Raw genomic sequence first — 27,328 nt, forward strand, 5'->3', positions numbered from 1 at the left:
GGCGGGGTTTTTGAAATGAAAGAAATGTTTAGGCGTTTGCTTTGTATGGGGGCAAACAATTTTGCTTTTATTTAAAGATTTCATACACATATAGCAAATCTTAGACCAGCAGTAGCAACAAATAAGACGTACATGTGTGTCTTACATTACGGTGTGTGTTCTCTCTTAATGTTACCAATCGAGTTTTATTTCATTACTTTGCGTTCAAGCTCTGACCTGATAATTATTCGAATTTTAATTAGCTTCTTACGCGATTCGCCACCTAACCACGGAAGCAAAAGCCTAGAGAATAAATAAAAATGTAAAACAAAAATATACATGTGTATATATATATTTTTTTCTTCTAAAGGGTTTTTCTGTTAAAGTTTACTGAGTAATCGAAAATATGGGAATGAAGAGGTTCACCTCGAATCCTCAATGCAAGGGGTTAGTTGGGTCTTTTACACATACACTTATTCTGGTAGGTAGTATAGTATATGTATGTATATGAATGCAGCAAGTTCTCCTCCACTCGGTTAAAGTTGAAAGCATTTATGCAGTTCAATAGTGTCACACAGATATAAATATGCATATTAATAGTAGGTATACTCTTCCAGGCCAAACAGTTTGGCGCTAGAACTACACACACACACATGAAAGAAATAGTTAAATTCTGGTTATATTCAGGCGCAGACACAATATATCGCAATCGCAATTGTTAGATAAGTGGTTGGTGGATGGTGTGTGTTTTAGCATATTTTCTCTCCATTATTATTTTGTAACGCGTGCTGTTTGTTGTTGGTGTTCCCATGGAATCTATTTGGTAAGTGAGTCTGTGGGTGAGTTCAGTCCCGAGGATGTGTTGTTCTCATCCATAGCGTCTGGGAAACTGGAAACCGACCCCGAGCGGGATGTCACCTTGGTCTACAAGAGAACAGAAAACCGAGCAGTTGTAGTAACAAGATGTAGCAGCAAATCCTCAAAGAGATGTTTGTATAAGCAAGCAAAATCAACCCGAAGAAGTCCCAATCCAAGTGTGTAAAAGTTTAGTTTGTGAGTGACTATGAGCTGCTGTACTCGTATCGTGTAGAAGAGACATGCAAAACTCCTCGAAACAGTGTTAGGTTAGTGTGGAAAGGGAGCCAATTCGATTGCGTAAAGAGTATGAGAGATGTATAAAGACAGATATATAAAAATAGTAGTTACCGCATGAGGTTGGCACATAAAATTGTTGTGTTCATAGCTTACTTTAACGTTCTCATAGGCAGAGCCAACTGAAGCTTCGATAGAACGCATCGACTCGGAGTTTTTCATTTGTGACAATTTCGACGTAATGCCACTGGTAATGCTCCCGAACACCGAAGCGGTCTTCTCGCCCGTAGTCTTCAGCACCGATTCGGTGCGCTGGTACCTGAATACGAGTAAACAGAAAGGAAGTGGAGAGGGTGATCACTGATCAGTCATTACAGATATCATTACGGTTACAGGCAGAGTCACAAATTGAGTGGGTTTAGTTACAAACAGGCGAGTGAGATGTTATTGTGTTAAAGGAAGCATGAAACACATCGTTAGTGGGGGACTCCACACAGCCGGAAGCGAGTCGGCCTTAGGCTTTAACACAATTACTTACAGAGGTGCCTCGTGTACGGCTTTAGTAAAAGTGCCCACGCTTTGCTCCACCGATTGGTAACTAAATAAATACATGTTTTGGCATTTAGCATGGTACCGAAACAAAAGCAATGTTAAAAATTAAAATTTTTAAATCGGTTTAGGTTAATTGGCGGCTCTTGTCGTCCTCTTCCCTTCTTAGACTTACACAGTGCTCTCTTTGATGTTCTTCACGCCCTGATTCATGTCCTCTGTGAGCTCCTTCCAGACGGTGATGCCCAGCTTGCGTTTGAGATCAGAGGCATGACGAGTCTTCGAGGCCAAAACAGTTCGAAGCGTGTTGATCTCCTCCTCCACACGGGCCAGTTCCTGCAATGGGGAATCAGTATTAAGTACACTCCTGCCTCAGCTTCACCTCTCTCCTTTTACCTGACTCCATTCGGCGCGTCGTTGCTCCTTTTCCTCCGTGGTGAGCGCAGCAAACTCGGCGGCAATTTCTGCTGAAGCCACAGAAGCTGCTGGAGAGGCTGGATCCGAAAGGTTGGCGCTGTTATCTGTTCATGAACACAACGAATTAATTATTTTGAATATTCAGAGATCAACCTAAGCTTCCGATCTGACTGGGCATGTGCAAATAGAAGTGTAGTCTGCGAGAAGTGTTTATGTACCTCCTTTGAAAGCCACCTCCTCAAAGACTTTGTCATAGGCTGTGCATCGAATTTTGGTTCGTTTATATACATTGTGAAAGGCATGAGTTTCTGTTTGATTAGTTCGTTTTTGGATAGTTTATACTCACAAACTGTCCAGGTGAAAGGCAAGCGGGGAAGAGAGGCAGAAAAGTTAGTCAGGTTAGTCACGGTTCGGGATTGTTTGGGAGAGAAGGAATAGGTTGGGCGGCAGTGTGCGAAAGAAGCAAGACAAAGACCCCCGAGACCAAGCCCCGCCCCAGCCAAACGCCCCATTACCTCTGCCGCTTTGACCGATGCTGAGAAACCGCTTGTAGTTATCGCTATTCGATATCTTGGCCAGATACGGTTTCGAGAAGTCTATGAACGTGACCTTAACGTCTCGCATTGTACGCCTGGCGAAGAACCTCAGGCGAAAGCGCTTCGCAATCGATGACGAGGGCACTTGATTGGCCAGCTTGGGGCCTACAAACTCCGTCTCCACTGCCTGCAGCTCCAGGGTGTTGGCGTAGTCCGAGTCCACGTCGTAAAAGATTTGATCGAGGGTGAGGTTGCGCAAATATACTTCGGCCTCGGTTTCGGGCTCCTCGTACCAGTCCGAGTCCGCTCCAAGCGCAGAGTCCTGGTCCGGATCGAGCGAGGGCGTTGTGGTGAGCTCATCGAGGTGCGGCAGGTAGGGGTCCTCAATGAACTCCAAGCTAACGGGCTCGGACTCGCTCATTCTGCGGTATCGGCGGTGGTCTGTTTCATCTCCTACAAGCACTTTCTCTATCTCGAACGTGGCAGTGGTGGCACGATGAAGCAAAGCATTTAGTCGTGTCGTGTCGTGTATCACATTTCAAAAGTAAGCGTCAAGCACATTTTCTTATTGCTTTCCTCCGTCCAGTTGTGTTCTCTGCTGAGGTTTCAGTTATCTTGAGCCCCACTCCTCATAAATACACGCTGGCTAGCGTTTTCTGGTGTTTTCCCCGACCCGACCAGCGCGCGATTGAACTAGTTTTGGATTATGCTGGCTGTTCCGCACTCTTCTGCAGCAAAACATTGACTGAGCTGAGACGGAGCTCTTGAGCTCGAATCAACAATTGGTAGCATCGGAGCCAGGCCAGGCCTGGCTTTGTCTGCTTGTGGTGTTTCGTGTCGGCACGAAAGACTAGCCGCAGAAAAAGAGTACAAAGCTAAGTGGGAACAACAGCAACAGCAGCCACAAACCACTGCCACCAACACATACACACACGCAGAGGCTAGGTCTGGTTTGTTGCCACAGCACAACCTCTACACACCCCCACCCCTCTCTGTTCCAATCATCCAGAGTGGTGCTGTTGCTTGAATCGATCAACAAGTGGCAGCAGCGATGGGTCAATTATCGAGGGGTTCAATATTGAAACAGACTCCAGCTTGATTAGTGGCCCCGCTGCCAGCAAGCACGATATAAATATATCCGAGGAGGCGTTTCTGCAATTAGTTCCGACCTTTCGACGCCTGCCCCCACTCCGACGCCCACTCCCATTGCCACACGCTACGCTGATTTTTCCGGAACGACAGAATATTTCCCATTTCATTGCCACGTATACAATAAAATGTTTACACGCCGGCGTCTCTTCTTTTGGCATTTGGAACGACTCCCACGAGTTCTGTTCCGCGTGTCGCTGCTGGAAAGTCTTTCTCCAAGTGACAGCGCTGCAGGCCAACAGAAACATGACTCATCCTGCATTTCCTTGGAGCCCCTGGCAGTTTCAGCTACAGCCACAGCCAAATCCAAGGCCTGTTTGCCCCAACTCATGAATTTCCAATGGGCTCAATCATAGTTCTATACTTTTGTCAAAGTCGCCGACTAATTGGCGGCGGTGGCCCAAACAATGGTGTCCCAATCAGAAGAACCAAGAGCCAAGAACCACACCACACCAAAAATGTGCAACGGCATCTTACTGATAAAAGTTTGAGAACAAAGTGGCACACTTACGATCCTCCATTGCTGCGATGACTGTTTGTTAATCCTGTTTTCTTAATTTGAGCCTTTTTTATTAAAAACTTTAAGCACTTGACGCTTAATCAGTGTGACCGTGGGTCGTTATCGATGACTTCAGGAATATACTGAAATATACTTCTCATTTTCAAAATATACCGATACTGTTTGTTAATTCTTCTCATAGATCTACCAAGAGATAAACATAAGGATATATCCATATGTTGATTGATTAAATATACCATTACGTCGAAATAGCCATAAAAGTCTATAAAATACCGTAAGCGATCAATTCTTAGTTGAAAACAACTTCTTTTTTCTAGAAATATCTACTAGAACTATCGATGTCCTAGTCGATGTATTGTAGTTTGCCATCGATACTCCAAAAGTTTTATCACTAGTCGAAACTGTTTCCAGAAAGGAAATGTAATAGAAAAATTCAACTCAACTTTTAAAACTGTTTATTTCAAATGACAAATAACTGCTTGGAAAATCGTGTTCTTTGCCTTTCAGCTAAATGTCTGGGCCATTTGCATTCATTTCATTCGATTCCTCTGATTCATTTGATTTTCGTCCGTTAATATAGGAAAATATATACATTTATACGTTATTTCTACGTTAGATTCTTAGGATTCTAATATCAGGTCTGTTCTTCTTGGTGTTGTTTTTTTTTCCAAAATAAACGGAAAAGAAAATAGCAAAGAATGAAACGAACAAAACTAAGGAAAAGAAAGATTTAAAAATACATGATTGTTTACATTTTTTATTGGTTTTATATGGTTTTTTGTTTTATTGAATAGCAAGTAAAAAATTAGAATTTTTCTCATACTTTGTGTTTCAACTGTCAAATAATGCACGGGGTGTATACATATGTCGAGAAAACAGCCGACACTCGATACAAGGTATTAAAAAGTGCTCCTCTCGCGGACACACCGCACACGCTTCGCATAAGTTATTTAAGTGGGAAACATACATAGGTCGAAAACAATTTAATATAAATCAAGAAGATTGCACAAAATTAAAATGTTGGTATTCATTTTGAAATGTGAGTGGGGTTTTGTGTGTTCTTTTCGTGTTCGTATCAGGCATTAACGCCGAGTTATGGGAACAGGAGAACCAGGAGCAGGAGCAGGAGGGAGGCGAGTGGAAAATATGTAGAGTAAATTTAATTAATAAGTGTATATTTTTGTTGTTCAAGCTATTCGTCGTTTGTCGTTCGTCCCACTTCCACTCCGGCCCTAAACGTAAAAAACGTTTTTACAATATAATCAATCAATCAACGTTCAAATCATCCTCTTTCGAACAAAAATATAACAACTAGTTCGGGCTTGCAGAAAATGGGAAGCAACGATTTTAAAAAAGAAGGGGGAAGGCGAGAGTTGTGTATTGTATTATCAGAACAATTACGAGATAGAATGTAGAAAAGAGACAAAAAAGGAGCGGCGAGTGTAAATAATTAACATTTTATGCTTACAATTATTTTCGTTCTTGACCGTGCTTAGTCACTTTCAATTGAATTAACAAATCAAATCATTTGCTGAGCTTTCTGCTTACTTTAGGGCTTGAACTAAATAGAATATTATGTGTTGAAAATGAAACAAAATGGTTACATAAAAGAAAGTGGCAATTAAGTGTTACATATATGCATATAGTGGCCGGGGCCCCCCGAAACACACATTGCAGGTTATGGGGCAACAGAACCTTGGGCGCCTGAGTCGGATGTTTGTCTATCTGTCTGTCTGTCTGTTTTTTGTATTTTTGTATTCTATGTTGTATAAATGCAATTTTATGATTGTGGGTGAGTGTGTGTGTTCTTGTGTGTGTGTGTGTGGTCGGGCTTGTGTTATGATTCTGTATCAAATTATACAAAAATAGTTTCCTGTTTTGTCATTTGTTTTCTTCAATTAACCTGCACAAATTGCGTTGTAGAAAAGCTCCTAGGAGACAACCTATACCGTTTTGACACTAGTTTTCGACTAACGAGACGAGACGAGACCAGACCAGACCAGACGCCCGCACGACTTCTGCTGTTCCGCTGCTCTCCTCTCCTCTCCGCCCGCTCCAGTTCCAGTCCCCGACGCACCACAACGGGTAGTATTGCTTCTGCTGCTGGGGACGCGCTTGCCCCGAACCAGTTAGTTCTTGGGGCCCCACACGGATGTGATGGGCGTGGTCGCGACTGGAGCCCCGCCCGCAGCAAAGTGCGGGAAATCCTCCTGCGACTGAGTGTTGGGCGCAGTTAGATTCTTGGCTTGTTGCTTTTGCTTCTCCCACGGCGCATCCTTCATGATGAATCCGTTCTCGTTGGCACCACCACCACCACCACCGCCAGCACCCGAAGCCGCGTTGCCCCCGGCACCAGTGAGGAATGCTCCCACTGTCTGCGGCTGGGGCGAGGGCGGCAAGTTCTCCAAGTAGTCGCGCTCGTAGTCCTCGGCCATGCTGAGGAGCACATCCTTGGCGTTCTCCACATCTTCCTCCTTGCCAATGATGGTCACGGCATTGGGATTGTTTTGAGCATCGTCGGAGGAGGGGAATTTGATATCCACCTGAAGGTCAAATATGGTAAGAATGGTAACGGTACTTCTAGGGTATTTCTAATGGTCTCCCATTGATGGCCCCTACACTCACCTTGTAATCTTCAATGATCTTGCGAATAGTGCGTCCGCGCTGGCCGATGATGTGCGAGTGGACGCGCGTGTCGATTTCGATAACCTCGCGGTAAAGGGTCTGGAGATCCCCGACGATTTCCAGAATGGCATCGCGAGCTGCCTCCGCCTTGGCCTGGTAGCCGGTGATGGAAATGATGCGTTGATTGGGATCGTCCCGCTTGGGGAGCGAGATGTTGACGTCGTGGTCAGCACGCAGCTTGTTGATGACGGCACCATGGCGACCAATGAGCTTTGAGTGATACTCCTGGTCCACGTCCAGCTGCAGGACGAACGAGCGCAGCTCGCGATCGGCCCGATCAGCCTCGAAATCCTCGATCATCTTTTCCAGCGCCTCCTTGGCCTCAGCCACATGGGCCGGCGTGCCCGAGACCTTGATGATGTCCGACTTGAGTTCGCTGGGCGGCAGCTCGACATGCACATCGTGCTTGGACATAAACTGCCGGACATTGGCGCCGCGTGGCCCAATGATGGTGCGGTGCAGGTCGAAAGGAACACTCAGCTCTTCCTCGATGGGAATGAGGTCGAGCAGCGCCTGCTTTGCGGCCTCGCACTTGTCTATGCGGCCGGTGATGCGGATGACATCACACTGCCGCACCGGCTCTGCTCCATCCACAGCGCTCGACTCGCCTGCCTCGCCGTCCTGGCCCTCGCCCTCTCCATTCACTCCGCCATTGGTGAGACCCTCCACGGGCTCGGTGGCATCTCGATCGGGGAACTTTATTTGAACATCAAACTCGGATGTCACCTGCTGCACCTTGAAGCCGCGTGCACCCATAATCGTGCGATGCTGGCGCTGCGGGATGACCACCTCAATGGTGGTCTGAGCCTCGAGGTCGGCCACGATCTCCTCGATCCGCTGCTTGGCCGCCTCGATGCAGTCCTTGGCCCCCTTCAGCGTCACCTTGTCTGAGTTGGTGCCGGCGCGGGGGAAGGAGATCATCACACCTCCGTTTTCCTCCGCTATGCGATGCAGGATGAGTCCCCGCTTGGCCACAAAGTGCTTGTGGTGCTTGGGATCGACGGCCACCTCGCCCTCAGTGACCTCGTCGCACTCCTTGATGATCGCCTCCAGCTGCTCCTTGGCCTTCTTCACACTATCCTCCTTGCCAATGATGGTGATCACCTCCTTGTCCGTGTCCTCGTTCGACGGGAAGATGATGCGTGCGCCCGTGGCATCGCGGATCTTGCGAATGGAAGCGCCATTCTTGCCGATCAAGAACTTGTGGTGCTGCTGCTTGGCCCGCACCTCGGCGGTGAAGGATGCCAGCTGCCGTTCGTTGGCAAGTTCCAGCAGCTGTCCCTTGGCCTTCTCCACGTCGTCCTTGGGCCCGCGAATGGTGACCTTGTCGCTCTTGGAGTCGCTGTTGGGAAACTTAATGGACACTCCGCCGCACTCCTCCATGATGGAGGAGATGAGCTTGCCGCCGGTGCCGATGATGGAGTTGTAGTACTTGGGCGGGATCTGCACCTCCTCGCTGACAATGTCGGAGAGCTCGTTCTGGATCTTCTGGATGCGCTCCTTGGCCTCCAGGACGTTCTCCTTCTTGCCAGTGATGACTATCACCTCGTTGGTGTCCCCCTCAGCGGGCAGGTCGATTTTCGTTTGGGTCTCGTCACGAATCTTCTTGATGTTGGCGCCGCCCTTGCCGATGACGAACTTGTGGAACTGCTTGAAGATGGGCACTTCGATGATGTGCGACGACTCCTGGATTTCCTTAACCAACTTCATGAGATCCTTGTGGCACTTGTCCACATCCTCCTTGGGGCCCCGCAGCTTCACAATGTCCGTGTTCTCCTGGGGCGTGGGTATCGTGATGGTCACCTGGCGATAGCGGTCCTTCACCTCGCGAATCTTCTCGCCCTTGGCCCCAATGATGGAGCGGTGCAGGCGCCGATCGATGATCACATCCTTTGACTTTTCATTTTCCAGTTTGTCGATTTTTTCTTGTAATTCAAGCTGCGCCAGCCGCACGCCCTCCTTGGGCCCCTCGATGCGGATGTTGTTCTGGCCCTCGCGCTCCTCGATGTTGATATTCACCTTCAGCTCGTCCTTGAGCCGGTTGACATTCGATCCGGCCTTGCCGATAATATGCTTGTAGTACGAGGGGTTTACCGTCATCACCTCGAAGGTGAAGTTCTCCTCGTAGTTGCGTATAATCTCGGTCAAGTAGGAGATAGCCTTGTCCACGTTCTCTGGGTCGCCTTCGAGCTTGATCTTGTCCTCGAGACAGTTCACGTTCACGTTGGGGCAGTCCTCCTCCAGCTGCTTCATGTTGGCTCCCTTGCGGCCGATCACGTACTTGTGGATCCAGTGCGGCGCATTGATTTCCACAGACTTGACCGAGTTGGCCTTCTGGTAGACAACAGTGAGGGCATTGCCGAGGGCGACCTGGGGGCCGCGCAGCGTGATCGTCTCCAGGGAGGAGTCGTTCGGCGGCATCTCGACGGAGACTCCGGTGAGTTGCAGGATCTCGGCAATGGTTGAGCCCTTGGGACCGATCACATAGCGATGCTGTGCCTTGGCCACCTCGACGCTCACCGTGGAGCACTTCTTCTCCATCTCCTTGTAGATGGCTTCGACCTTTGCCTTGGCCGCGGCGACGGCATCCTTCTCGCCCGAGATGATGATCTCGTCCTTTTGCACCTGCTGAGGCGGAACGTTGATCTTGGCGCCCGTCTCCTCCTGCAGCTTGTTCAAGTTCTCGCTGTAGGGGCCCACAATGAACGGATGGTAGATCTTAGGAATCGTGGTGCGGTCCGACGACTTCTTGTACTGCTCCGCAGACAGCTGGCGGATCTCCTGCTCCGCCTTCTCGATGCCCTCCTTCGTGCCGGCAATGGTGATGAACTCGCTCTCGTCGCCTTGGCTCGGGATATTGATGCGCGTCGAGGTGAGGCGCTCCAGATCCCGCAGCCGCTGGCCACCCTTGCCCAGGATCACGCGGTAGTGCTCACGGGGCACGGTCACCTGGCGGCTGGCCTGCGTTGAGAAACTCATCAGAATCTTGCGCCGGGCGTCCAACAGCTCGCTCTGCTTGCCCTTAATTAGGAAGGTGAGCGACTGGTTCTTGCCGCTGACGATCTCAATCTGGGCGCCGGTCTCCTTGGTGATTTGCTGGCAAATCCGCTTCGATTCGCCCTCGCCAAATCTCTCGGACTCCGTCGACTTTCGCTCATCGCAGGGCACGTGCAGCACCTGTGTCAAATGTCAAATGCGACAAATGTCAATCTGCTCTCGACTCTCGACAGAATCCTGATCCCCTCGACAGGAGATCCATTCACTTACCTGCGTCTTCTGCGAGCTTGTCACTCGGGCTAGCGACGAGCTGGAGGGGCCGGACAGCGGTGGCGCCGAAGTATTGGCCGGCAGGGCCGGGAATAGGTCGTCGTAGCTAAAGGCGGGCGTGGCATTTCCAGTGCCAGTGCCTCCGCTGTTGGTGCTGGTGGGCGTTGCCACCGAAGTGGGCGAGGATGGTTGCTGCTCGTTGGACACCTGCTCTTGGCCGTTGATGAGGGCGATCGGTTGTTGCTCAATGCTGGTTGCTGCAATTGGTTCAGAGGTTAGCCATTGGGTTCGCCATTGGTGGGGGGCTATCCCTGGCCTTACCGTTGGATTCCTCCATCACTGCTGCTGCTGCTGCTTGCATTACTTAAAAAAAGAGAAGAGTCCTTTTTCGTTCCAAGTCGTTACAGTAACACTGGAAGCAGAGAAAATCTGTTAATATTTTTTTCATTTCAAGATAATGGCTAATGAAGTGCTTTTGTTGGGATTATTCTGGGAATCTATCGCACCGCAATCAGTCTACATTTCGGAGGACACTGATTCTTAGACGGTCTGCTCAGATTTGGTTTGCAGCTGCCCCTCTGGTTCTCCCCTTGATTCAAAATCTCAATTACTTTCGTTGATAAGTGCCGACCGACGCCGACCCGCATGTGGGTCGCCGATAAGGAAACGTTTAGTGTTTCCGAAGTAGGGGAGGGTTGGTTCCCGTTCGTTCCCGGCTGTTGATAAACCAAATCTAGCAGCACAGTATTCGGTTTTAGCGCTCTGCCAAGAGCCACGTAATGGTAAAGTAAAAGAGTAATATACGCGGGGGCTCTGTTTCGCTGGCGATAACTGGACGGACCGGCCAAGCGGCAGGCAGGCCACGCAGGCAAAAGTGAAAAGGAAGCCAGTGATAACTATGGCTGATAAGAACAACCTGTGCTACCGATCGCCAGTAGATATCTAGAAATAAAGTTGCTATCAGTCGCTTTTCCGCTTGGGTGAAAGGTTGGGATCGGACCACCGTTGAAAGCCGAAGCCAGAGAGATCGAGGAGCAGACCCAGACCGTGCACTTGTTCGACAGAGCTGTTTTCTAAGCCAATGCCCAACGAGTTTCGTAGCCTACATTCTCCTCCTCTCGCCCAGAAGAACAACAAAGATGTGGGGCTGCCACTATCGCTCCCCTCACACACACTCACACACGTGTGTAGTGTGGCGCATGCATGTCTGTGTGTGCTCGAAAAATGTGTCAAAAGAAGAAACCAGCGAGGGAGAGAGCGCAAGAGCAAGAGCAAGAGCAAGAAAGAGAGCTTGACGAAGTAACTCAACGGAGCGGGAGTGTGGGGCCAGTGAGTGCCAGGCCAGTGCCATATAAAACCGGATGATAGCCGGCAACTACATACAACAAAGCAAGCGATCGGATCGACAGTGTATGCGCACATTTTTGTGTCGCTCTCCGCGTCTGTATTGGTGCCTTGGCACCTTTCTAGCAGCATTGCTGCTGCTGCTGCTGTTGCTGGTGCCGTTGCCGTTCGAGAAGAAGGCAAGGCACAGGTAAAGCGAATACATACGTATGCACATACACTTGTATGTATATTTGTTTTTATGTATGTGCAGAGGCATGTAACGCCTGCAGCGACGCTGACGTCGACAAATGAAGACAAAGCACAGTGCGGTGCGCTGCTAAAGTTCAGCTTTAAAAATTGGTATGCACATATCGAACTTTTGTTGGGTGATTTCCATCCAAGGCCTGGGTCCGGCGTTCGCTTGGCGGAGGGGATGCGGCTGGCGCTGGGGCTGGGGAGGAGATGGTGCTGAAAAACCCTTGACGTAGTCAGTTTTTGGAGCACGGAACAACCGTTAATTTCTGGTTCGGCATTCTTGGCCACAGAAGAGCTGGTCCACACACACACACACACACACACAGATACAATTTACTGTGGTATGTGAAATGGTAAATTATGCAAATTAATATAAAATCCGATGGTATTTCGATCTGTATTTTTGTTGTTGTTTTGGTTTTTGTTTTCAGGGAGGGAGGGAGTTATGGAGCTAAGGTTGTTCAACTTACTGTACTGTAAAATCCAAAAAATCCGGCCTAGTTAGTCTCCTTTGACAAAATCCAGTTTGATAACTTGGCGTGTCTGCTGGAAGACATACAATCAAAAGAACAGAGTAATTAGCAGATGCATATCGCCATCATTTGCCGGATGCGTTGAAAGCTCTACACGGAGCTCGGGTGAGCATGTGTTTCATGTTCTATCGAGAGTCTGTTGCGCTTCGCTGCGAGAGGCGGAAGGAAGAAAGTGCACAGATTTGTGTGTTATGCGGGGGTTCGGGGTTGGGGTTGGGGGTAATATGCGGGCCACTTATTGGACAATTGTTGTTGTCGGCGCAAAAGTGGAGCACACAATGGCGTAGGCGTAGGCGAACGCGTGGGCGGAAGCAGGCGCCGTATGGCTCGGACAAGCCGAAATCAGGTGAAAGGTTTCAGCTACAGCCTTCCACCCACTCCTCTCCCCAAAATACACCATCTGGCTGGGTGGGGCGGGGCTGGGCTGGGCGCTGCGAGGCTGCGCTGAGATGTATTGGGAATGGAATGGGTTCCATTGAACTTTTGTGCTGACTTCAAACTCAAAACGGAAAGAATACGAATTTCGGAAAGCTTCAAATCGTGCCATTCACCAAGGAACAGCACGCGCGCTCTCCAATCGGACAGATTATACATAGATGTACCTATGTACAGGCAGGCATACATATGCATATGTTCATACTATGTATGCTTTGTACTCTGTGTGCGTGGACGACAACGCTGTCTCCGTTTCCGTCACCGCCACCACCGTCGCCGTCGCCGTCGCCATCACCATCACCATCGTCAGCGCTGCGACTGCTGGCTGGCTGGTGTGGTGTGTGCTTTTGTGTGAGTGAGCGCGAGTGCGAGCGCCGCCCGTGCCAGTTGCTGCGACCAGGCCATTATCAAGCATTGAAAAACACGTTGTTTTTTGCAGCAATTTTTCTCTTAAAGAATTCCGCACGGCACGGAAAACGCGAGCGGCAAGCGCCCAATTTAAATGCAGCCCAGACTCCTCCTCTCCTCCACGTTGCCAAGTCGTGAAAGAAAAAGGTGTTGCGGAGCGGCGCGGCCTAAATTTTCGCTGCTGTCACCGCCGCCGCCTGCTCCATCAAGCCCTTCATAACTGTAAATTTATGCACTTTCTTGTTGTAACTTATGCAATTCAAGATGCACATTAGATTGCACTCTAATTTTGTGTGTTATTGGGGGTTTTGGCCACAGATCTATCGCCCAGACTTTCTATTAGAAATGCAACACGCCCGGACCACGGAATTACCGACCAAGTAAAAAAAGAGAAGAGTGAAGCGAACGTGGCAAATAGTGATGGCCAACATGCCATTCTGTAGCCTATCGGGAACGCAGAAAACCAACAGTCGACAATGCGACTATCGATAGTTGATCGGTAATCACTTATCGTTAGGTGGACACCCAGTCGAAGCTGAGAGCTCCCAGAGCTGTAGATCTCGCTATAAATTCTGCTAGGACATCGTACGTTTCGTTGTATGATCTGGTACATCGTTATACTGTTTTCAGCTATATTTAATTGGTAATAAATAACAAGGTGTATTCACCTTGTACCATATGGAAGTACAATTTACCAGGGACGACGAAAGCGAGTTTCGATAGTCGATAGCCTGATAGTTGTGTGCCTGCCACCTCTAACTACCAAACACAAAGGGTAAAACACCCCCAAATCTGTGGAATTTCCGGAAGTTTATCTATTCATTCATTTGGCGATAAAGCAAACACAACAGACGCAACATGCCAAAGCTTAAGAACTTGCTGCCCAACATATTTGGCGGTAGCAAGGAGGCACAAAGCATGCAGCCTGAGGGGCGACTGGAAGCAGATGCAGCGCCTGTCAGTGATAGCGAGGCAGATAACAACAATAGTGGAGCCTTGTCTATCAGCACCCCGACAGCCTCAGCCGATCTGACGGAATCGGTCCTGCGGGAGCTGTCCGACCCAAACTACAACTCAATGGATGTTGTGCAGTCCGCGAACATTCCTGGGGCCGGCGGGGAACTCAGCGCAGTCAACACGAATAACACCATGAACGTACACAGCGCACAGCAACAGGTGGTTATGAACTTCTCAAATGCAAGCAATCTACACTTTGGCTCCGTGTACAACTTTAACCAAAATCTAAGTGCCAGTAGCTCGCGAAAGAGTAGTTTAAGCACAACAGACGAGGTGGCCGTCTCACCAGATGGTAAACGGTCCAATGTTACGCGCAAGACAGTCAGCATTGTGGCCATGATGCAGTCTCAGGATGAGCCGGATCAGCGGCTGCTGGACGCAGTGGCTACCCATTTAGGCGAGGGATGGAAGCAGGTGATGCGGGACTTGGGACATTCCGAGGGCCAGATCGACCAGGCCATAATTGATCATCAAATGCACGGCAATATCAAAGAGGTGAGACATCCAAAACTGTGCGAATTCCAGTCATTGACGACGCTCTGGTTTTTTTTGTTCTCTAGGTGATTTACCAACTTCTGCTCCAGTGGGTACGTAGCTCTGAGAGCGGCGTAGCCACCGTCGGACGACTCACGACACTGCTTTGGGAGTCACAGCATCGCGACTGCGTGCAGCGCTTGAAACTGGTCTGGAAGGCATTGGAGAAACGCAAGAAGAACAGCTAGCTGGATAGCTCACGCCAAGTCCACTCCCCCCATCAAACAAAAATGATCTATTCGATGCACTTTTTCAACGACCAAACAGCTGGGAGAGAGCCAATATTCAAATGCTTTATTTACTGACATTTTTAAGATGTTCAATAAGGCCTCCTCTCTGCAGCAGTCCACATGAAACGAGAGAGGGCCCTCTATTGGCCTCCAACTACTTGTGCAATAATTGTTTAAATAATCCAAACCTTCGAATAAGTACATAGAACTTTGTCCTAAATCATTTCTAAACCAGTTTGTCTTTATCTTTAAGATGTGATATCTTTGTCGTAAAAGGGCCCACATAACCACAAACATATGTACGAGTATGCACCATAAATTGGATTTAGAATATTGCTGCGATATTCACTAACCGTTCTTATTTATTGTATAATTAAGTGAGTGCCTCGTCGCATGTTTAACCTTGGCAGATAAGCTTTCAGCTCTGAAGGTCACACGATCTTTGTGATTTTAGCATTAAACATGTCAATCAACATCTGTGCGCCGTTGCCGTTGATAGACCGGTAGTTGTCTCGTCCGGCCATTCGGCCTAACCAAGCGCTAAGTCCTGGATAGCGCTTCGGATCGATGGGTGCCAGGCCCACCAAGCTGGACACAGACGATACCACACTAAAATCTGCTATGGTTATGCCGGCTCCACACAGGTACAGCTCGGCGCCAATGAAGGCCTCCAAAAAGTCGTAGGCTTCGTAGATGGCGTCGATCTTGGATCGAGGAACTTCCGTCTCATCGCGGTAGAACAGCGGAAGGGCTATATTCCTGATGCAGTTTTGGAAAAGTACAGCAGATTCAAAGTGCATGCGTTGATCCACAACGGCGCGCTTGAAGAAGTCCTTGGGGTACAGGACATCGTCCTTGGCGTACTTCCGCACCAGATAGGCGCAGATGGCGTGGCTCTCCCAAATACATTTTCCATCATCCTCCAGCATGGGCACCGTGTGCTGGGGATTCTTCAGCTTAAACTCCTTGGTCTTGTGCTCGCCAGCAAGTAGATTAACCAGCTTGTATTCGTACTGAAGCTGCAGTGCATCCAGCGTCAGTTTGCAGGCCCTCACAGGTGGACTCGGGTCCAAGCCGTACAGCACTAGTTTTCCCATAATTTCCAGCCGTGTCGTGTACAAGCTGCGACGGTCGATTTGAAACTAAACCAAGTATCTCACCTTGCAAAGCGCTCTCCAATCGAGCTTATGTACATATGTACATATGTATGTATTATTCCAATTAATTTAGCAAAACAGCTTTTCAGGCTGAATTGTTTGTCATAGATGCAGTGGCAGTCGTCGTCGTCCTACCTGCCTCGTGTGAATTTAGTTTACGTAATCCAGATTGCTTTATTTTACCCGTTAGATTATATATACTTATATAATGATACATACTCGAACGTGCCTACATATTTACACGTACTACAGTCGAGTACTCCGATTATAAAACAGATATTCGCTGCTCAGATTTATAGAAGTGAATTAATCAATTCTCTCTCCGCTAATGCTGATGAATGCTGATGAATACTTTTACATTTTATGTGATCGACAACGCTACCCTACCTTCCGTTCTGTTACATATGCTTGTAATAGTATACCCTTGGAAACTACGGCTACTGGGTAAAAACATCACAACTTGGAATTATTTGTTTCCAAACTTGATTCGCTCAAACTGTTTGGTTCGCCCTTATCGCCTTGATAAGCATTCGTATTTATCGATTCGTTGGAAATCGGTTGCCCAGAAACAACTAACATGGAACTTATATTTTGTTCACTTGTTAAGGGAGCAGTTGACAGAACAATAATTATGTATTACTCGTAATTGGTTGAGAGTTGCTTCTAGATCTCTTAAATATTCTCTCTTTTTCCATTATCTATGGTTCGGCCTGAGTACAGTGGGAGTCTGATAATACGAGACTCGTACAATATAATTTCTTTTAAATTATTTTTGATGGAATTTATTGGGGCTCTCCATATGGAAGCATATATGTACATCAATTTAGAGATGGATTAGGACGAGAAGCTCAAGTTTGTCGGCTTGATAATGGACAAGAAATCCTGGGCACCTTTGGCATTGGCTTCCTGGTAGTAGGGGAGCTGTTCCAGCCGCTTGATCCAGGCACTGGTTCTCACATATTTGGCGTGATCGAGCTCCACAAAGGCCACCAGCGAGGTGATGCTTGACACAATGCTAAAGTCCGCGATGGTCAGCTGATTCCCGGCGATGTAGTCCTGGTCCTTGAGGAAAGTCTCCACAAAGTCATAGATCTCGACAATGGCCTGATAGCGCTCTTTGGGAAATACTTTCTGATTAAAGAACAACAGAGACTTCGTGATGCTCCTCAGGCCATCGGCAAAGACCACTCCGCTCTCGAAATGTAGACGCTGATCGACCACGGCCCGTTGCAGCAGATCCTTGGGGTACAAACGGTCACTATCGCCATATTTGGACACCAGGTAAGCATTGATTGCGTGCGAGTCCCAAATGAAGTGGCCGTCCTCCTCCAAAGTGGGCACCGTGTGCTGTGGATTCTTCTTCACATACTCGGGCGAAAGCTGTTCCTTTCCGGCGAGATTGACATTCACATAATCGTAGGGCAGGTTCAAGGCCGCCAGCGTCAGCTTCACAGCTCTCACTGGTGGACTGGCATCCACTCCGTACAGTGTTAACTTAACCATATTGTCGTTGGGGGGCTGGGCTCGCTAATGATCAGCGGACAGCTGGAAACCAACCGTTTTATACAGACTTTATGGAAGAGAAACAACTGAGATGATGAGAAATTCGCACCCACAAGAGTGCCTAGAATTGTGAAATTGGGAAGTTCGCCTGTCCATTTTTCTAGGGCATACAATAGCTGAGGTGAGGTCAAAGTGCAATTAAATATTTGCAAATACATGCAAACAAACAGTGAAGGCACCTCACGACACGACGAGTATCTATGAGAAGAGAGTATCTGTGGCCGAAGAGAATGCCACAATTAAGAGCAGATAAAGAGAGTGGAACACAATATTACAAATAAACCAAAGAAGAGCCGAATCGAACACCAGCAGAGCGATAAGCAATTATCAGTTGTTTGTGCCGCGATTCTGAAGTAAGTCTGAACAAACATTGAACCCGATGGAGACTCTCCCCCGGTTACAGAAAAGGTATGGAATTGCAATCCATTGGAAACTTTATGGCGAGTGCAAAACTGCAGTTGGGTTTTTAATTACCTTCTGGCTAGAAAGCTGTGCATTTGGTGTGCGAATTCCACGTTGACTATCACCCCATGCACTCTTCACTTGCTATATATGTATGTACACACGTATGCACATAATACATCAGTATTTAACAGATACAAATCTACGGAGTACCATTAGATATGGGGGAGGGATTGGGCGAATATATTTATTGAGGAATCTTTGCTACCACAGGCTTAGACAATTGTAAAGTTCTTGCTCTTGAAAAAGGCCGCACACTGCTCCAGTCGTTTGCCGTTGCCTTCGGCGTAGTAGGGCAGTTGGGTAATGCGCTGCATCCAGGCGGACAGCTTTGGATACTTGGCAGCATCGACCAGCAGGAATATCTCAATCGTGGACAGGATGGCGATGATGTGAAAATCGGCAATAGTCAGATGCTTCCCGGCGATGTATTCGTTGATAGTCAGGAACGTCTCCAGAGTGGTGTACACGTCCTCAAGGGCATCGATCCTGGCCTTGGGTATTTGGGTCTCGTTCAGACGAAACAGTGGGAAGGTTATGGCGCGCAGGGTTCGACCCACAACGCTGGAGTCGTAGTGCAGACGCTGATCCACGATCGCCCGCTGCTGCAGATCCTTGGGGTAGAGAGAGTCCTCCTTGCCGTACTTGGCCACGAGGTAGGCATTGATGGCGTGACTGTCGTACAAGTAGAAGCCATCGTCGTCCAGTGTGGGGACGGTGTGCAGGGGGTTCATCTTGAGGAATTCCGGCTTAAGCTGCTCCTTGGCCATCAGATTGACCACTTTGTACTCGAAGGGCAGTCCCAGGGCATTCAGGGTGAGCAGCACAGAGCGCACTGGGGCGCTGGCATCGATGCCATAGAGTATCAGCCTTCCCATTCTGCCTCGAAGTGAACGGAGCTAATGGTTGCACTTTCTACTTATTCCCCCGCTTGCTGAGTTTGTTGAGTGGAGAGAGAGCTTCGATGAGTACTGCAAAGCTTTGTGCACTGAGGAAGTGTTCTCTGGTGCTCTTTGGAGTGCTCGAACTACGGGTTTAACTCTTACTGCGTGCTCTCTGTGCGGGCTTGGGGTTCGCCGAACTTCATTCTAGGGCACGACTGTGAAGTTCTTGGACTTCATAAGCTGCATGAACTGGGTCGCTCCACTGCCGTTAGCCTCCTCGTAGTAGGGTAGCTCCTTGAGGCGCTCCAGCCAGGCGGCTATCTTGGGATACTTCGCCGGATCAAGCTCCAGGTAGACGCCGAGCGAGCTGATGCTCGACACAATGCTAAAGTCGGCAATAGTCATGATATCCCCGGCCACGAAGTCGTTCTCCAGAAACGTTTCCAGGAAGTCGTAAACCTCGTTGATGTAGTCCACATTGGCCTGCGGCAGGGTGTTGCCGCCCAAGAAGAGCACCGGCCTGGTGAGGCGACGCAGGGCAGCCTCGAAGATGACCCCCGACTCGAAGTGCATTCGTTGGTCGACAACAGCCCGCTGCAGCAGATCCTTGGGGTAGAGTTCGTCGGTCTCCGCGTACTTTCCCACCAGGTAGGCCATGATGGCATGCGAGTCCCATAGGTAGGCATCGTCGTCCTGCAGCATGGGCACCGTGTGCTGGGGATTCTTCTTCAGGTAGTCCTCGGCGAAGTTATCTTTCGTAAGCAAATTCACGTAAACATACTCAAAGGGCAGCTCCAAGGCCTTCAGTGTGAGCAGGCAAGCCCGTGTTGGGGGACTGGCGTCCAAGCCGTACAGCGAAATCTTGCCCATGGTCGAACGGCTGATAACTGATTGGCAGATCCCGTCCAAAATCACTTATATACTGCCCCAGGGCGTGGGAACTGTCATCCAGCTGATGAATATTTGATAGGTTCTGCCCAGCGTGTCACGCCACCCATGCGGGCCACCCATGGCATCCGTTGCACCCACTCCACCCCAGTCAGTTGGCATGGAAAAGTTGTTGTCAACAAATTGGATTTGTTCCTTAATTAGCTGCGATTAAAAATGCATGACCAACCAACAACTGGTGTGGGAAAACACTGCATGCCAATCAGGTCGTCCTCAGAATGTCCACGCACCACGACCCCATAGTGGGTCAGCTCTGATATGCGCCTCTTCGGCTTGCGATTAAAGCTAGACAGACATTGATATTCTATAAATATGTTTTAATTGGTGGCCATCCACGTTGTGGGGATGTTATTGATTACCTCCAGCTCGAGCTGTTCACCAGATCTCAGGGCAAGATACCACAGAGAGGTGTATCAGAGTTTCTTGGAGCTTTATAGAGAAGCTAAATGCTCTCAACTTAAGAGTGAGTCGCGGTGTTGTGTTCATTTAGAAGTTCTTCCCAAAGAGAAACAGCAAAATATTAAATTTAAATACTGACTCATTCATGACCTAGGCGAGCTTTAATGACTCGGCATCTTTAAAGTCTGGAAAAGCTTTTTCTCTTTACTCTTACAGCAATATTTTGATATTTTTTAGTCATTTGTTTGTTCGATGGCAATCCCACCCTTTGCTGGTGAAGGGCAATAACTTTTTATAATGTATAAATTTATTAAGTGCAGTTAAAATATTCAAATATTACTATGGTCTCAGACAATTGTAAAGTTCTTGCTCTTGATGAACTCTATGAACTGAGACACCTTCGATCCGTTGGCCTCCTCGTAGTAGGGCAATTTTTTGATGCGCTGAAGCCAGCCTGCCAGATTGGGGAATTTTCTGGCATCCACTTCGAGGAAAATCTGACTGCCTGACAGGATAGCGATGACGCTGAAGTCGGCAATCGTCAGGCTATTTCCAGCCAAGTAATCGGAGCTCTTCAGGAACAGGTTCAGCGTCTCGTAGACGCCCGCAAGGGCATCGATTTTGGCTTGGGGGATTTCAGTTTGGTTTTCCCTAATCAGGGGAAACGTGATTGCCCTGGCGGTGCTGCCAATTACACTGGAGTCGTAGTGCAGACGCTGATCCACGATCGCCCGCTGCTGCAGATCCTTGGGGTAGAGAGAGTCCTCCTTGCCGTACTTGGCCACGAGGTAGGCATTGATGGCGTGACTGTCGTACAAGTAGAAGCCATCGTCGTCCAGTGTGGGGACGGTGTGCAGGGGGTTCATCTTGAGGAATTCCGGCTTCAGATGTTCGCCACCAAACAGATTGATCACCTTGTACTCGAAGGGTAGCCCCAAGGCGTTCAGGGTGAGCAGCACAGAGCGCACTGGGGGACTGCCATCGATGCCGTAAAGAGTTAGTTTTCCCATATTGCTGCTTGGAGTTGAATAAGAGACTGTTGTTCATTCGTCCAGCACTTTTCCCTTTATATAGTCTCGAAAGAGAAGAGAGAAGAGAGCTTTGCAATGCTATGCTGACTCTGCACTTTATATGGGAGTGGAGTCGAGTCGAGTCGAGTGGGGAGTGGAATGTGCTCTTTCATGTTGAAATTCCCTCTTTTATGATGACATATTGTTGAGTACAAAAGCTCTTTCTACATTTTGTTTGTGATTAATCTGCGGTTTCGATTCGACGCTCAGCGAATGGAAGGCACGAGAACATAAATAAACACACAATCAGGTTTTTGTTTTAGTTCATATCTCATGTTTATTTTTGATAGATTTGGACTAAGTTAAATAATCGGCTGTATTCCCCCCGACCGTAGAATCTTATCAATATTTTAAAAGAAACGAAATTTCATTTTTAATTGATTTACAGCTTTTACAGGGTGGTCAAGGATCCTTTCAGCGAGCCAATGTACTTGTTCTCGTCACGTAAGTTATCCTCCGTATAGGTGGGCAAGTAGTCAACGAGTTTCAACGACGGGAACTGAGCTCGCTTTACCATACTTTGAATGGAGCACTTACGCCAGATATATTTAAAAACGAGAAGGAACTTTTGAGTCGCTTCTGGGGACGCGACTCTACTTATACCCGTACTCAGTCAATATATACATTTTTGAGCTTATAATTTTTTAGAATTTTAGAATTAAAAAAAAAATATTTTAAATTTGTTTGCTACATCTGTTATCTACATCTACAATGTATATTTTACATCTAACATGTAGATTACGCATGTACCATTTAGTTTCTACATCTCCTCCGTGAGGGGTTGCTCGCGCACTGAACGCGGCAGAGTGTGCGAGCGAGAAAGAGAACGAGTAGCGGGTCTCTGTCTGGAGGGGGCGGAAGAACCAACATAAAATTTATTTCTTCATTCTGGCTATAATTATGATCCGATCTAATTCAGATTCTACAATCTGGTATATATGGGCATTCTCTACGATACTGCGTTTTTAGATTTATCGTAACTTCAAAATGGTGCCTGCCACAGATTTTCACCCTTTGTGGGTGCGGAATGGGGCGGGGCGAAATTTTGAAATACACTTGTAGCATGTGATATCACATGAGTCTGGAAACCAAATTTGGTTTCTCTACCTCTTATAGGCTCTGAGATCCAGGCGCTCATCGAGACGGACAGACGGACATGGCTATATCGACTCGGCTATTGATGCTGATCAAGAATATATATATCAAGAGGTCGGAACGGTTCAAAATTTATCTCAGTTTTGATATATATCACTAGAATCATAGCTCTAACTTAATTTTTTGAATTTATGCCAACATTTTTCTGTCCCAATGTGCACTCGAAGGGCAAGCCCCAGGCTAAATACCTTACAGTACAATATTCGCCATTATTCGATCCGGGCACACGAGAATTCAAGAGCCAAATGCGACTGACACTAGGTAGGGCGTTGTGTGGCTTCGGGAACAGCTTTGCATCCGCCAGAAAAGCGTTGCCAAATTAATTTCAATGAACAAACAATTGAGTAAGCCCCTATTCATACGTATATTAAATAAACAAATGGTTTCGGTTGGACTTTATTTGTGTTTGCATATACTTAGGCCCCCAGCTTGGTCCACTGGCTGCGGAGAAAGTCGCAGTAGTTCTTTGCTGGGGCTTTGTTGATCTGCTCAAAGTAGGCAACCTTGTTGAGGCGCTCCAGCCAGGCAGTCACCTTGGGATACTCCAGAGGATCGATATCCACGGCGGCGGGCAGTGAAGTCACTGTGGGCCCGCAGCAAAGGTCGGCGACTGTCAGCGTGTCGCCCACGAGAAAATTGCTGCTGCCCAGGAAGGTTTCCAGCAGCTTCAGACCTCTGTGGATGGTGTCGAGCTTCTCCTGCGGCACCTCCTTCACTCCGTTCACCCAGAATGGCCCACTCACATTGGCCAGGGAGGGAAAGAGGACACTGGCGTCGAAGAACAGACGTTGGTTGATGGCGGCCCGCTTGGCCAGGTCCTTTGGGTAGAGCTCATCAGACTTTGCATATTTGTCCACTAGGTAGCTGACTATGGCATGCGAGTCCCAGATAATGGTTCCGTCGTCATCCAGCACTGGCACCGTGTGCTGGGGGTTCTTCTTCAGGAACTCCTCGCTGAGATGTTCCCCGCTCTGCAGGTCCACCTCCTTATACTCGTACGGCAGCTCCAGTGCCTTCAGTGTTAGCTGGACAGCCCGCACACATGGGCTCATATCTATGCCATAGAGAACTAATTTATTCGACATTGTGCAGCGACCACTGAATCAAACGTTTCAATTGCGAATGATCTGACTTTCGCTGTGTACGCTCTGTTCCAGCGTCTCGTATCTACGAAAAGCTCCGATCAGAGCTAAACAGAGAACAGAGAGCAGAAACACGGCAAAATGAATAAAGCTCTTACTCAGCAGCCATAACGAATTTGTTTATACTGGCAAATATCAGAGCAGTCCCCCTCCCCCAGCAAATCAATTTCTTCAGAGTTATGATTTGTTTCCAATGTATGTAAAAATATGTATGTACATAGGCAGGTACATATGAACAATGTGTCCCCTGATTCTGCAGAATCAGTTTAAAATGATATAATTCGATTTTTCTATTTGTTTGTTCTCCTCTGACTAAGCTCCCATTTCTCTATGCCTTGCACTAACACAATCATGTGGTTTGTATGTACATACATTTGTATGTATGTTTGTATGCATATTAAAGGCAGCGGAGCTTAAAAGTTCGAAAAAGCCTAAATAGGCTTTAAACGCTGAAAAGTTCGTTTGCAACTTTGAAAGCTTCTTAAGCTTTTCATCCAAGCTACTTTCTGACTGTCTTTCGCCAATTCATATATTTCTTGTAGACTTTTAACTACTCTTTCGATGCAAACTATTTTGACCAGAAAACAAACGTATCCAAAAAAATTAAAATAAAAATATGTCCCTACCCTACCCGACTAATAAGTTCTTAAAACTAATTATTTTACTATATGTTCCACCCCGTACGAGAGTACATCGTTCGGCGTACAACTGTGGCACACTGTGCCTATTATGGGCACATAAATCATGTGGAAAGGTGAGCAAATATTGTGGTAGCCGTCGAGTAGGGTCGGGTGGCGGTGGGAGGGAGGCATTAGTCGCGGTCCGACTTATCTGTGGCATTAATAAACAATCAGGCAAAACTTAAACTTGCAGCATTATGACGTCTTTGCGATAAGTATCAAATTCTTTCCTTGGTATCTAATCTTATCTAGTCTGTAGTTTAAAATCATTTTAATCACTGGCTGTGGTCGTGGCCGCCCTGATTCCGCCCGTTGTTGGTTGCTCAGTGTCTGTTCAGAATCTCAATCTGCCAAGCAAGCCCCATTTTCTCCCAAATGGTTCATCTGATCCTCTATGGCACGGAGACGAGTCCACCGGTGCGGGCTGTCCTTCTCACGCTGCGCGCACTGCAGCTGGAGCACGAGTTCCGGCGACTGGACATGCAGGCCGGGGAGCACTTGGAGCCGGAACTGCTGCGCAAGAACCCGCAGCACACGGTGCCCATGCTGGAGGATGGCGAGGCCTGCATCTGGGACTCCCATGCCATCATTGGCTATCTGGTGAACAAGTATGCCCAGGACGATGCCTTCTACCCCAAGGAACCGCTGCAGCGGGCGGTGGTGGATCAGCGTCTGCACTTTGAGACCGGTGTGCTCTTCCACGGCTGCTTCAAGCCGCTGCAGCGGGCCCTTTTCAAGGAGAACGCCACCGAAGTGCCCAAGGACAGGATAGCTGATCTCCATGACGCGTACGCCCTTCTGGAGCAGTTTCTCGGCGAGAATCCCTATCTGGCCGGCGGCCAATTGACAATCGCCGACTTCAGTGTGGTGGCCACGCTGAGCACGCTCCACCTGAGCTACTGTCCCGTGGACGGCGCCAAGTACCCCAAGCTGTCCGCCTGGCTGGCCCGCCTCTCCGCCCTGCCCCACTACGAAGAGGACAACCTGCGTGGCGCCCGCCTGCTCGCGGAACGGGTCCGCGCCAAGCTGCCCAAGCAGTTCGACAAGCTCTGGCAGAAGGCCTTCGAGGACATCAAGGGCGGAGCCGGCAAGCAGTAGCCACTCGCAAGTGACTGCTCTCCTCATTGTTGATACACTTTGTGCCTACCTGTACATGAGTCCGAATAAAGTTCGCCTGTCCACTTTACTGCCTCCCTTTCCAGTGCCCCTTGTCAAATGCAGTTCCAATGGCAACACAGTCGAAAACTTTGAAACTTTTTTGCGCTCATTAAAATTACAAAATTTTCCCCCTACAAAGCGACACAAAATACAGAGAAGAAGGACAGACGGACGGACGGACGGACGGAAGCAAGGGAGTTGGGGTACGGTACGGTACGGGCACGGATGAAAAGCGCAAACTTTTCCCTGCCGTGTCGTGCATGCTGAAGTTGTTAAATCATAATTAATTTATGACGGCGCCATCCGCCGAGTCCGCCTCGCCTCGGCAGCCCCTCGTTGCGCCTCTTATCTACACTCCAGCCCCCAGCTACTCCATAGACTGCTCCGTCGTTTAAAATACTCTTAAAAATCAGCAGCCCAGCGCCGTCTACCTGCCTGGTGTAGGCAAGCAACCTCCCAGGCACCGAGCTAGCGATGCGAATGTCCTGCATTGTGTTCGCACACTCACGCAGCTCACGGACCCCATACATACCATACATACATATGTACCCAATACCGGAGAAGTACTCCGGATAAGTACAAGGAGTAAAATCGCTGTAAATAATAATTTTCTACTTAAACAGATCACGTCTGAAAATCAAACGATTCGGGGAATTAAAACTAATTTTAGCATCAAGATCCCTTGGCACCGCTCCTTCTCGTCAATCGAGAACCTACAAGGATTCAGTAATCACAGCTTACGAATAAAATTCTATTCTGATAAAAATTATTTATTTTCCAACTCAACCAATTTAATGTACTTATCGCATGTCTCGTACTACGATAAGTGCCAGTACTAACGCTCGTGACATCCATTCCGTCCGCACATATCTAGGACTTGGGGAGTACCTACTGCGTGGCTCCTTATACCGCCTGGTTTTATGCGCCTCATTGCAGCTACGACGTCGCCGAGGATGGTGGCGGGAAACTAATTGGTTTAATTTCAACTTTTACTTTGGCCGTGCGCTTCCCCTGCCCGTGACCGAGCTCATGCCCTTCCGTGAGAGCCCTGCCACCACCCCACCCGCCCCTTTTCCAAGGCATTCGAGATTTTTGCTTTGCTTTACGCTTCACCCGCCACTTCACTTTCGGGGCGGGAAGCTTTTTGCGTTTACTTTCCGCGTTTTTACGGCCTTCTTTTTGTTGGTTCGGTTCGTATCCTTGCCTGCCCATTCCACTCTAAGTGTGGTCAGAAGAAGGCACATCAATGTTGCGATTTGCGTAGCTTAACATCTGAGGAAAACAGAACCAAAACGAGAAGGAACGTGTGAGTCGCTTCTAAAGACGCGACTCTACTTATACCCGTACTCAGTCAGTACATTTTACATATTTTTGCTACATCTGTTATCTACATATATTATGTATATTCTACATCTAACATGTAGATTATACATGTACCATTTAGATTCTACATCTCCTCCGCTAGGGGTTGCTCGCGCACTGAACGCGGCAGAGTGTGCGAGCGAGAAAGAGAATGAGTAGCGGGTCGTTGGCAGGAGGGGGCAGAGGAAGTAACTGAAAATTAATTTCTTCATTCTGGCTATAATTATGATCCGATCTGATTCGGCAGTCTGGTAGATATGGTCATTCTCTACGATAATGCATTTTTAGTTTTATCGTATCTTTAAAAATGTGCCTGCCACAGATTTTCACCCTTTGTGGGTGCGGAAGGGGGCGGGGCGAAATTTTGAAATACACTTGTAGCATGTGATATCACATGAGTCTGGAAACCAAATTTG

At 48.1% G+C, this 27,328-nt stretch overlaps 10 protein-coding genes across 25 annotated transcripts; 2 read left to right on the top strand and 8 right to left on the bottom strand.

Moving 5' to 3' along the window:
* Window positions 1-35: 35 nt before the first annotated feature.
* LOC111078603 (tumor protein D52) lies at window positions 36-4,352 on the bottom strand. Of its 15 annotated transcripts, XM_022373398.2 has the most exons (8): window positions 4,234-4,352; window positions 2,743-2,745; window positions 2,256-2,294; window positions 2,017-2,141; window positions 1,796-1,956; window positions 1,610-1,669; window positions 1,186-1,390; window positions 316-903 (listed from the first exon to the last, which is right to left on the bottom strand). In XM_022373398.2, exons 1-8 carry the CDS (start codon window positions 4,241-4,243, stop codon window positions 796-798), a joined length of 711 nt encoding a protein of 236 aa, XP_022229090.2. In that variant the 5' UTR covers window positions 4,244-4,352; the 3' UTR covers window positions 316-795. The 15 variants fall into 15 exon arrangements, with proteins under 15 accessions (XP_022229101.2, XP_022229096.2, XP_022229092.2 ...); XM_022373407.2 differs by lacking the exon at window positions 1,610-1,669 and having other exon boundaries at window positions 1,228-1,390; XM_022373401.2 differs by lacking the exon at window positions 2,256-2,294 and having other exon boundaries at window positions 4,234-4,351.
* Window positions 4,353-4,979: 627 nt separating this feature from the next.
* On the bottom strand, window positions 4,980-13,606 carry LOC111078600 (vigilin). Of its 2 annotated transcripts, XM_022373386.2 has the most exons (6): window positions 13,529-13,606; window positions 12,246-12,318; window positions 10,516-10,606; window positions 10,195-10,451; window positions 6,868-10,104; window positions 4,980-6,785 (listed from the first exon to the last, which is right to left on the bottom strand). In XM_022373386.2, the coding sequence occupies exons 3-6, from the start codon at window positions 10,553-10,555 to the stop codon at window positions 6,372-6,374; spliced, it is 3,948 nt and encodes a 1,315-aa protein (XP_022229078.2). In that variant the 5' UTR covers window positions 10,556-10,606; window positions 12,246-12,318; window positions 13,529-13,606; the 3' UTR covers window positions 4,980-6,371. The 2 variants fall into 2 exon arrangements, with proteins under 2 accessions (XP_022229078.2, XP_022229079.2); XM_022373387.2 differs by lacking the exon at window positions 13,529-13,606 and having other exon boundaries at window positions 12,246-12,321.
* Window positions 13,607-13,892: 286 nt separating this feature from the next.
* Window positions 13,893-15,276, top strand: LOC111078615 (protein immune deficiency). The gene is made up of 2 exons (XM_022373425.2): window positions 13,893-14,663; window positions 14,729-15,276. The coding sequence occupies exons 1-2, from the start codon at window positions 14,010-14,012 to the stop codon at window positions 14,888-14,890; spliced, it is 816 nt and encodes a 271-aa protein (XP_022229117.1). The 5' UTR covers window positions 13,893-14,009; the 3' UTR covers window positions 14,891-15,276.
* On the bottom strand, window positions 14,971-16,080 carry LOC111078618 (glutathione S-transferase 1). The gene has a single exon (XM_022373427.2). The coding sequence runs from the start codon at window positions 16,027-16,029 to the stop codon at window positions 15,364-15,366; it is 666 nt and encodes a 221-aa protein (XP_022229119.2). The 5' UTR covers window positions 16,030-16,080; the 3' UTR covers window positions 14,971-15,363.
* Window positions 16,081-16,855: 775 nt separating this feature from the next.
* Window positions 16,856-17,631, bottom strand: LOC111078616 (glutathione S-transferase 1-like). Its single transcript, XM_022373426.2, has one exon. It carries the CDS (start codon window positions 17,590-17,592, stop codon window positions 16,924-16,926), a length of 669 nt encoding a protein of 222 aa, XP_022229118.1. The 5' UTR covers window positions 17,593-17,631; the 3' UTR covers window positions 16,856-16,923.
* Window positions 17,632-18,276: 645 nt separating this feature from the next.
* On the bottom strand, window positions 18,277-19,025 carry LOC111078623 (glutathione S-transferase 1-like). The gene has a single exon (XM_022373433.2). The coding sequence runs from the start codon at window positions 18,990-18,992 to the stop codon at window positions 18,330-18,332; it is 663 nt and encodes a 220-aa protein (XP_022229125.1). The 5' UTR covers window positions 18,993-19,025; the 3' UTR covers window positions 18,277-18,329.
* Window positions 19,026-19,131: 106 nt separating this feature from the next.
* LOC111078622 (glutathione S-transferase 1) lies at window positions 19,132-19,895 on the bottom strand. Its single transcript, XM_022373432.2, has one exon. The coding sequence runs from the start codon at window positions 19,866-19,868 to the stop codon at window positions 19,203-19,205; it is 666 nt and encodes a 221-aa protein (XP_022229124.1). The 5' UTR covers window positions 19,869-19,895; the 3' UTR covers window positions 19,132-19,202.
* A 748-nt stretch (window positions 19,896-20,643) lies between these two features.
* Window positions 20,644-21,401, bottom strand: LOC111078620 (glutathione S-transferase 1). The gene has a single exon (XM_022373429.2). The coding sequence runs from the start codon at window positions 21,353-21,355 to the stop codon at window positions 20,693-20,695; it is 663 nt and encodes a 220-aa protein (XP_022229121.2). The 5' UTR covers window positions 21,356-21,401; the 3' UTR covers window positions 20,644-20,692.
* Window positions 21,402-22,950: 1,549 nt separating this feature from the next.
* Window positions 22,951-23,708, bottom strand: LOC111078621 (glutathione S-transferase 1-like). Its single transcript, XM_022373431.2, has one exon. The coding sequence runs from the start codon at window positions 23,653-23,655 to the stop codon at window positions 22,987-22,989; it is 669 nt and encodes a 222-aa protein (XP_022229123.2). The 5' UTR covers window positions 23,656-23,708; the 3' UTR covers window positions 22,951-22,986.
* Window positions 23,709-24,672: 964 nt separating this feature from the next.
* Window positions 24,673-25,583, top strand: LOC111080853 (glutathione S-transferase 1). The gene has a single exon (XM_022376698.2). It carries the CDS (start codon window positions 24,768-24,770, stop codon window positions 25,488-25,490), a length of 723 nt encoding a protein of 240 aa, XP_022232390.2. The 5' UTR covers window positions 24,673-24,767; the 3' UTR covers window positions 25,491-25,583.
* The last annotated feature ends 1,745 nt before the right edge of the window (window positions 25,584-27,328 follow it).

This window comes from Drosophila obscura, unplaced genomic scaffold, assembly GCF_018151105.1.
Source record: "Drosophila obscura isolate BZ-5 IFL unplaced genomic scaffold, ASM1815110v1 contig_25, whole genome shotgun sequence".
Taxonomy (NCBI): domain Eukaryota; kingdom Metazoa; phylum Arthropoda; class Insecta; order Diptera; family Drosophilidae; genus Drosophila; species Drosophila obscura.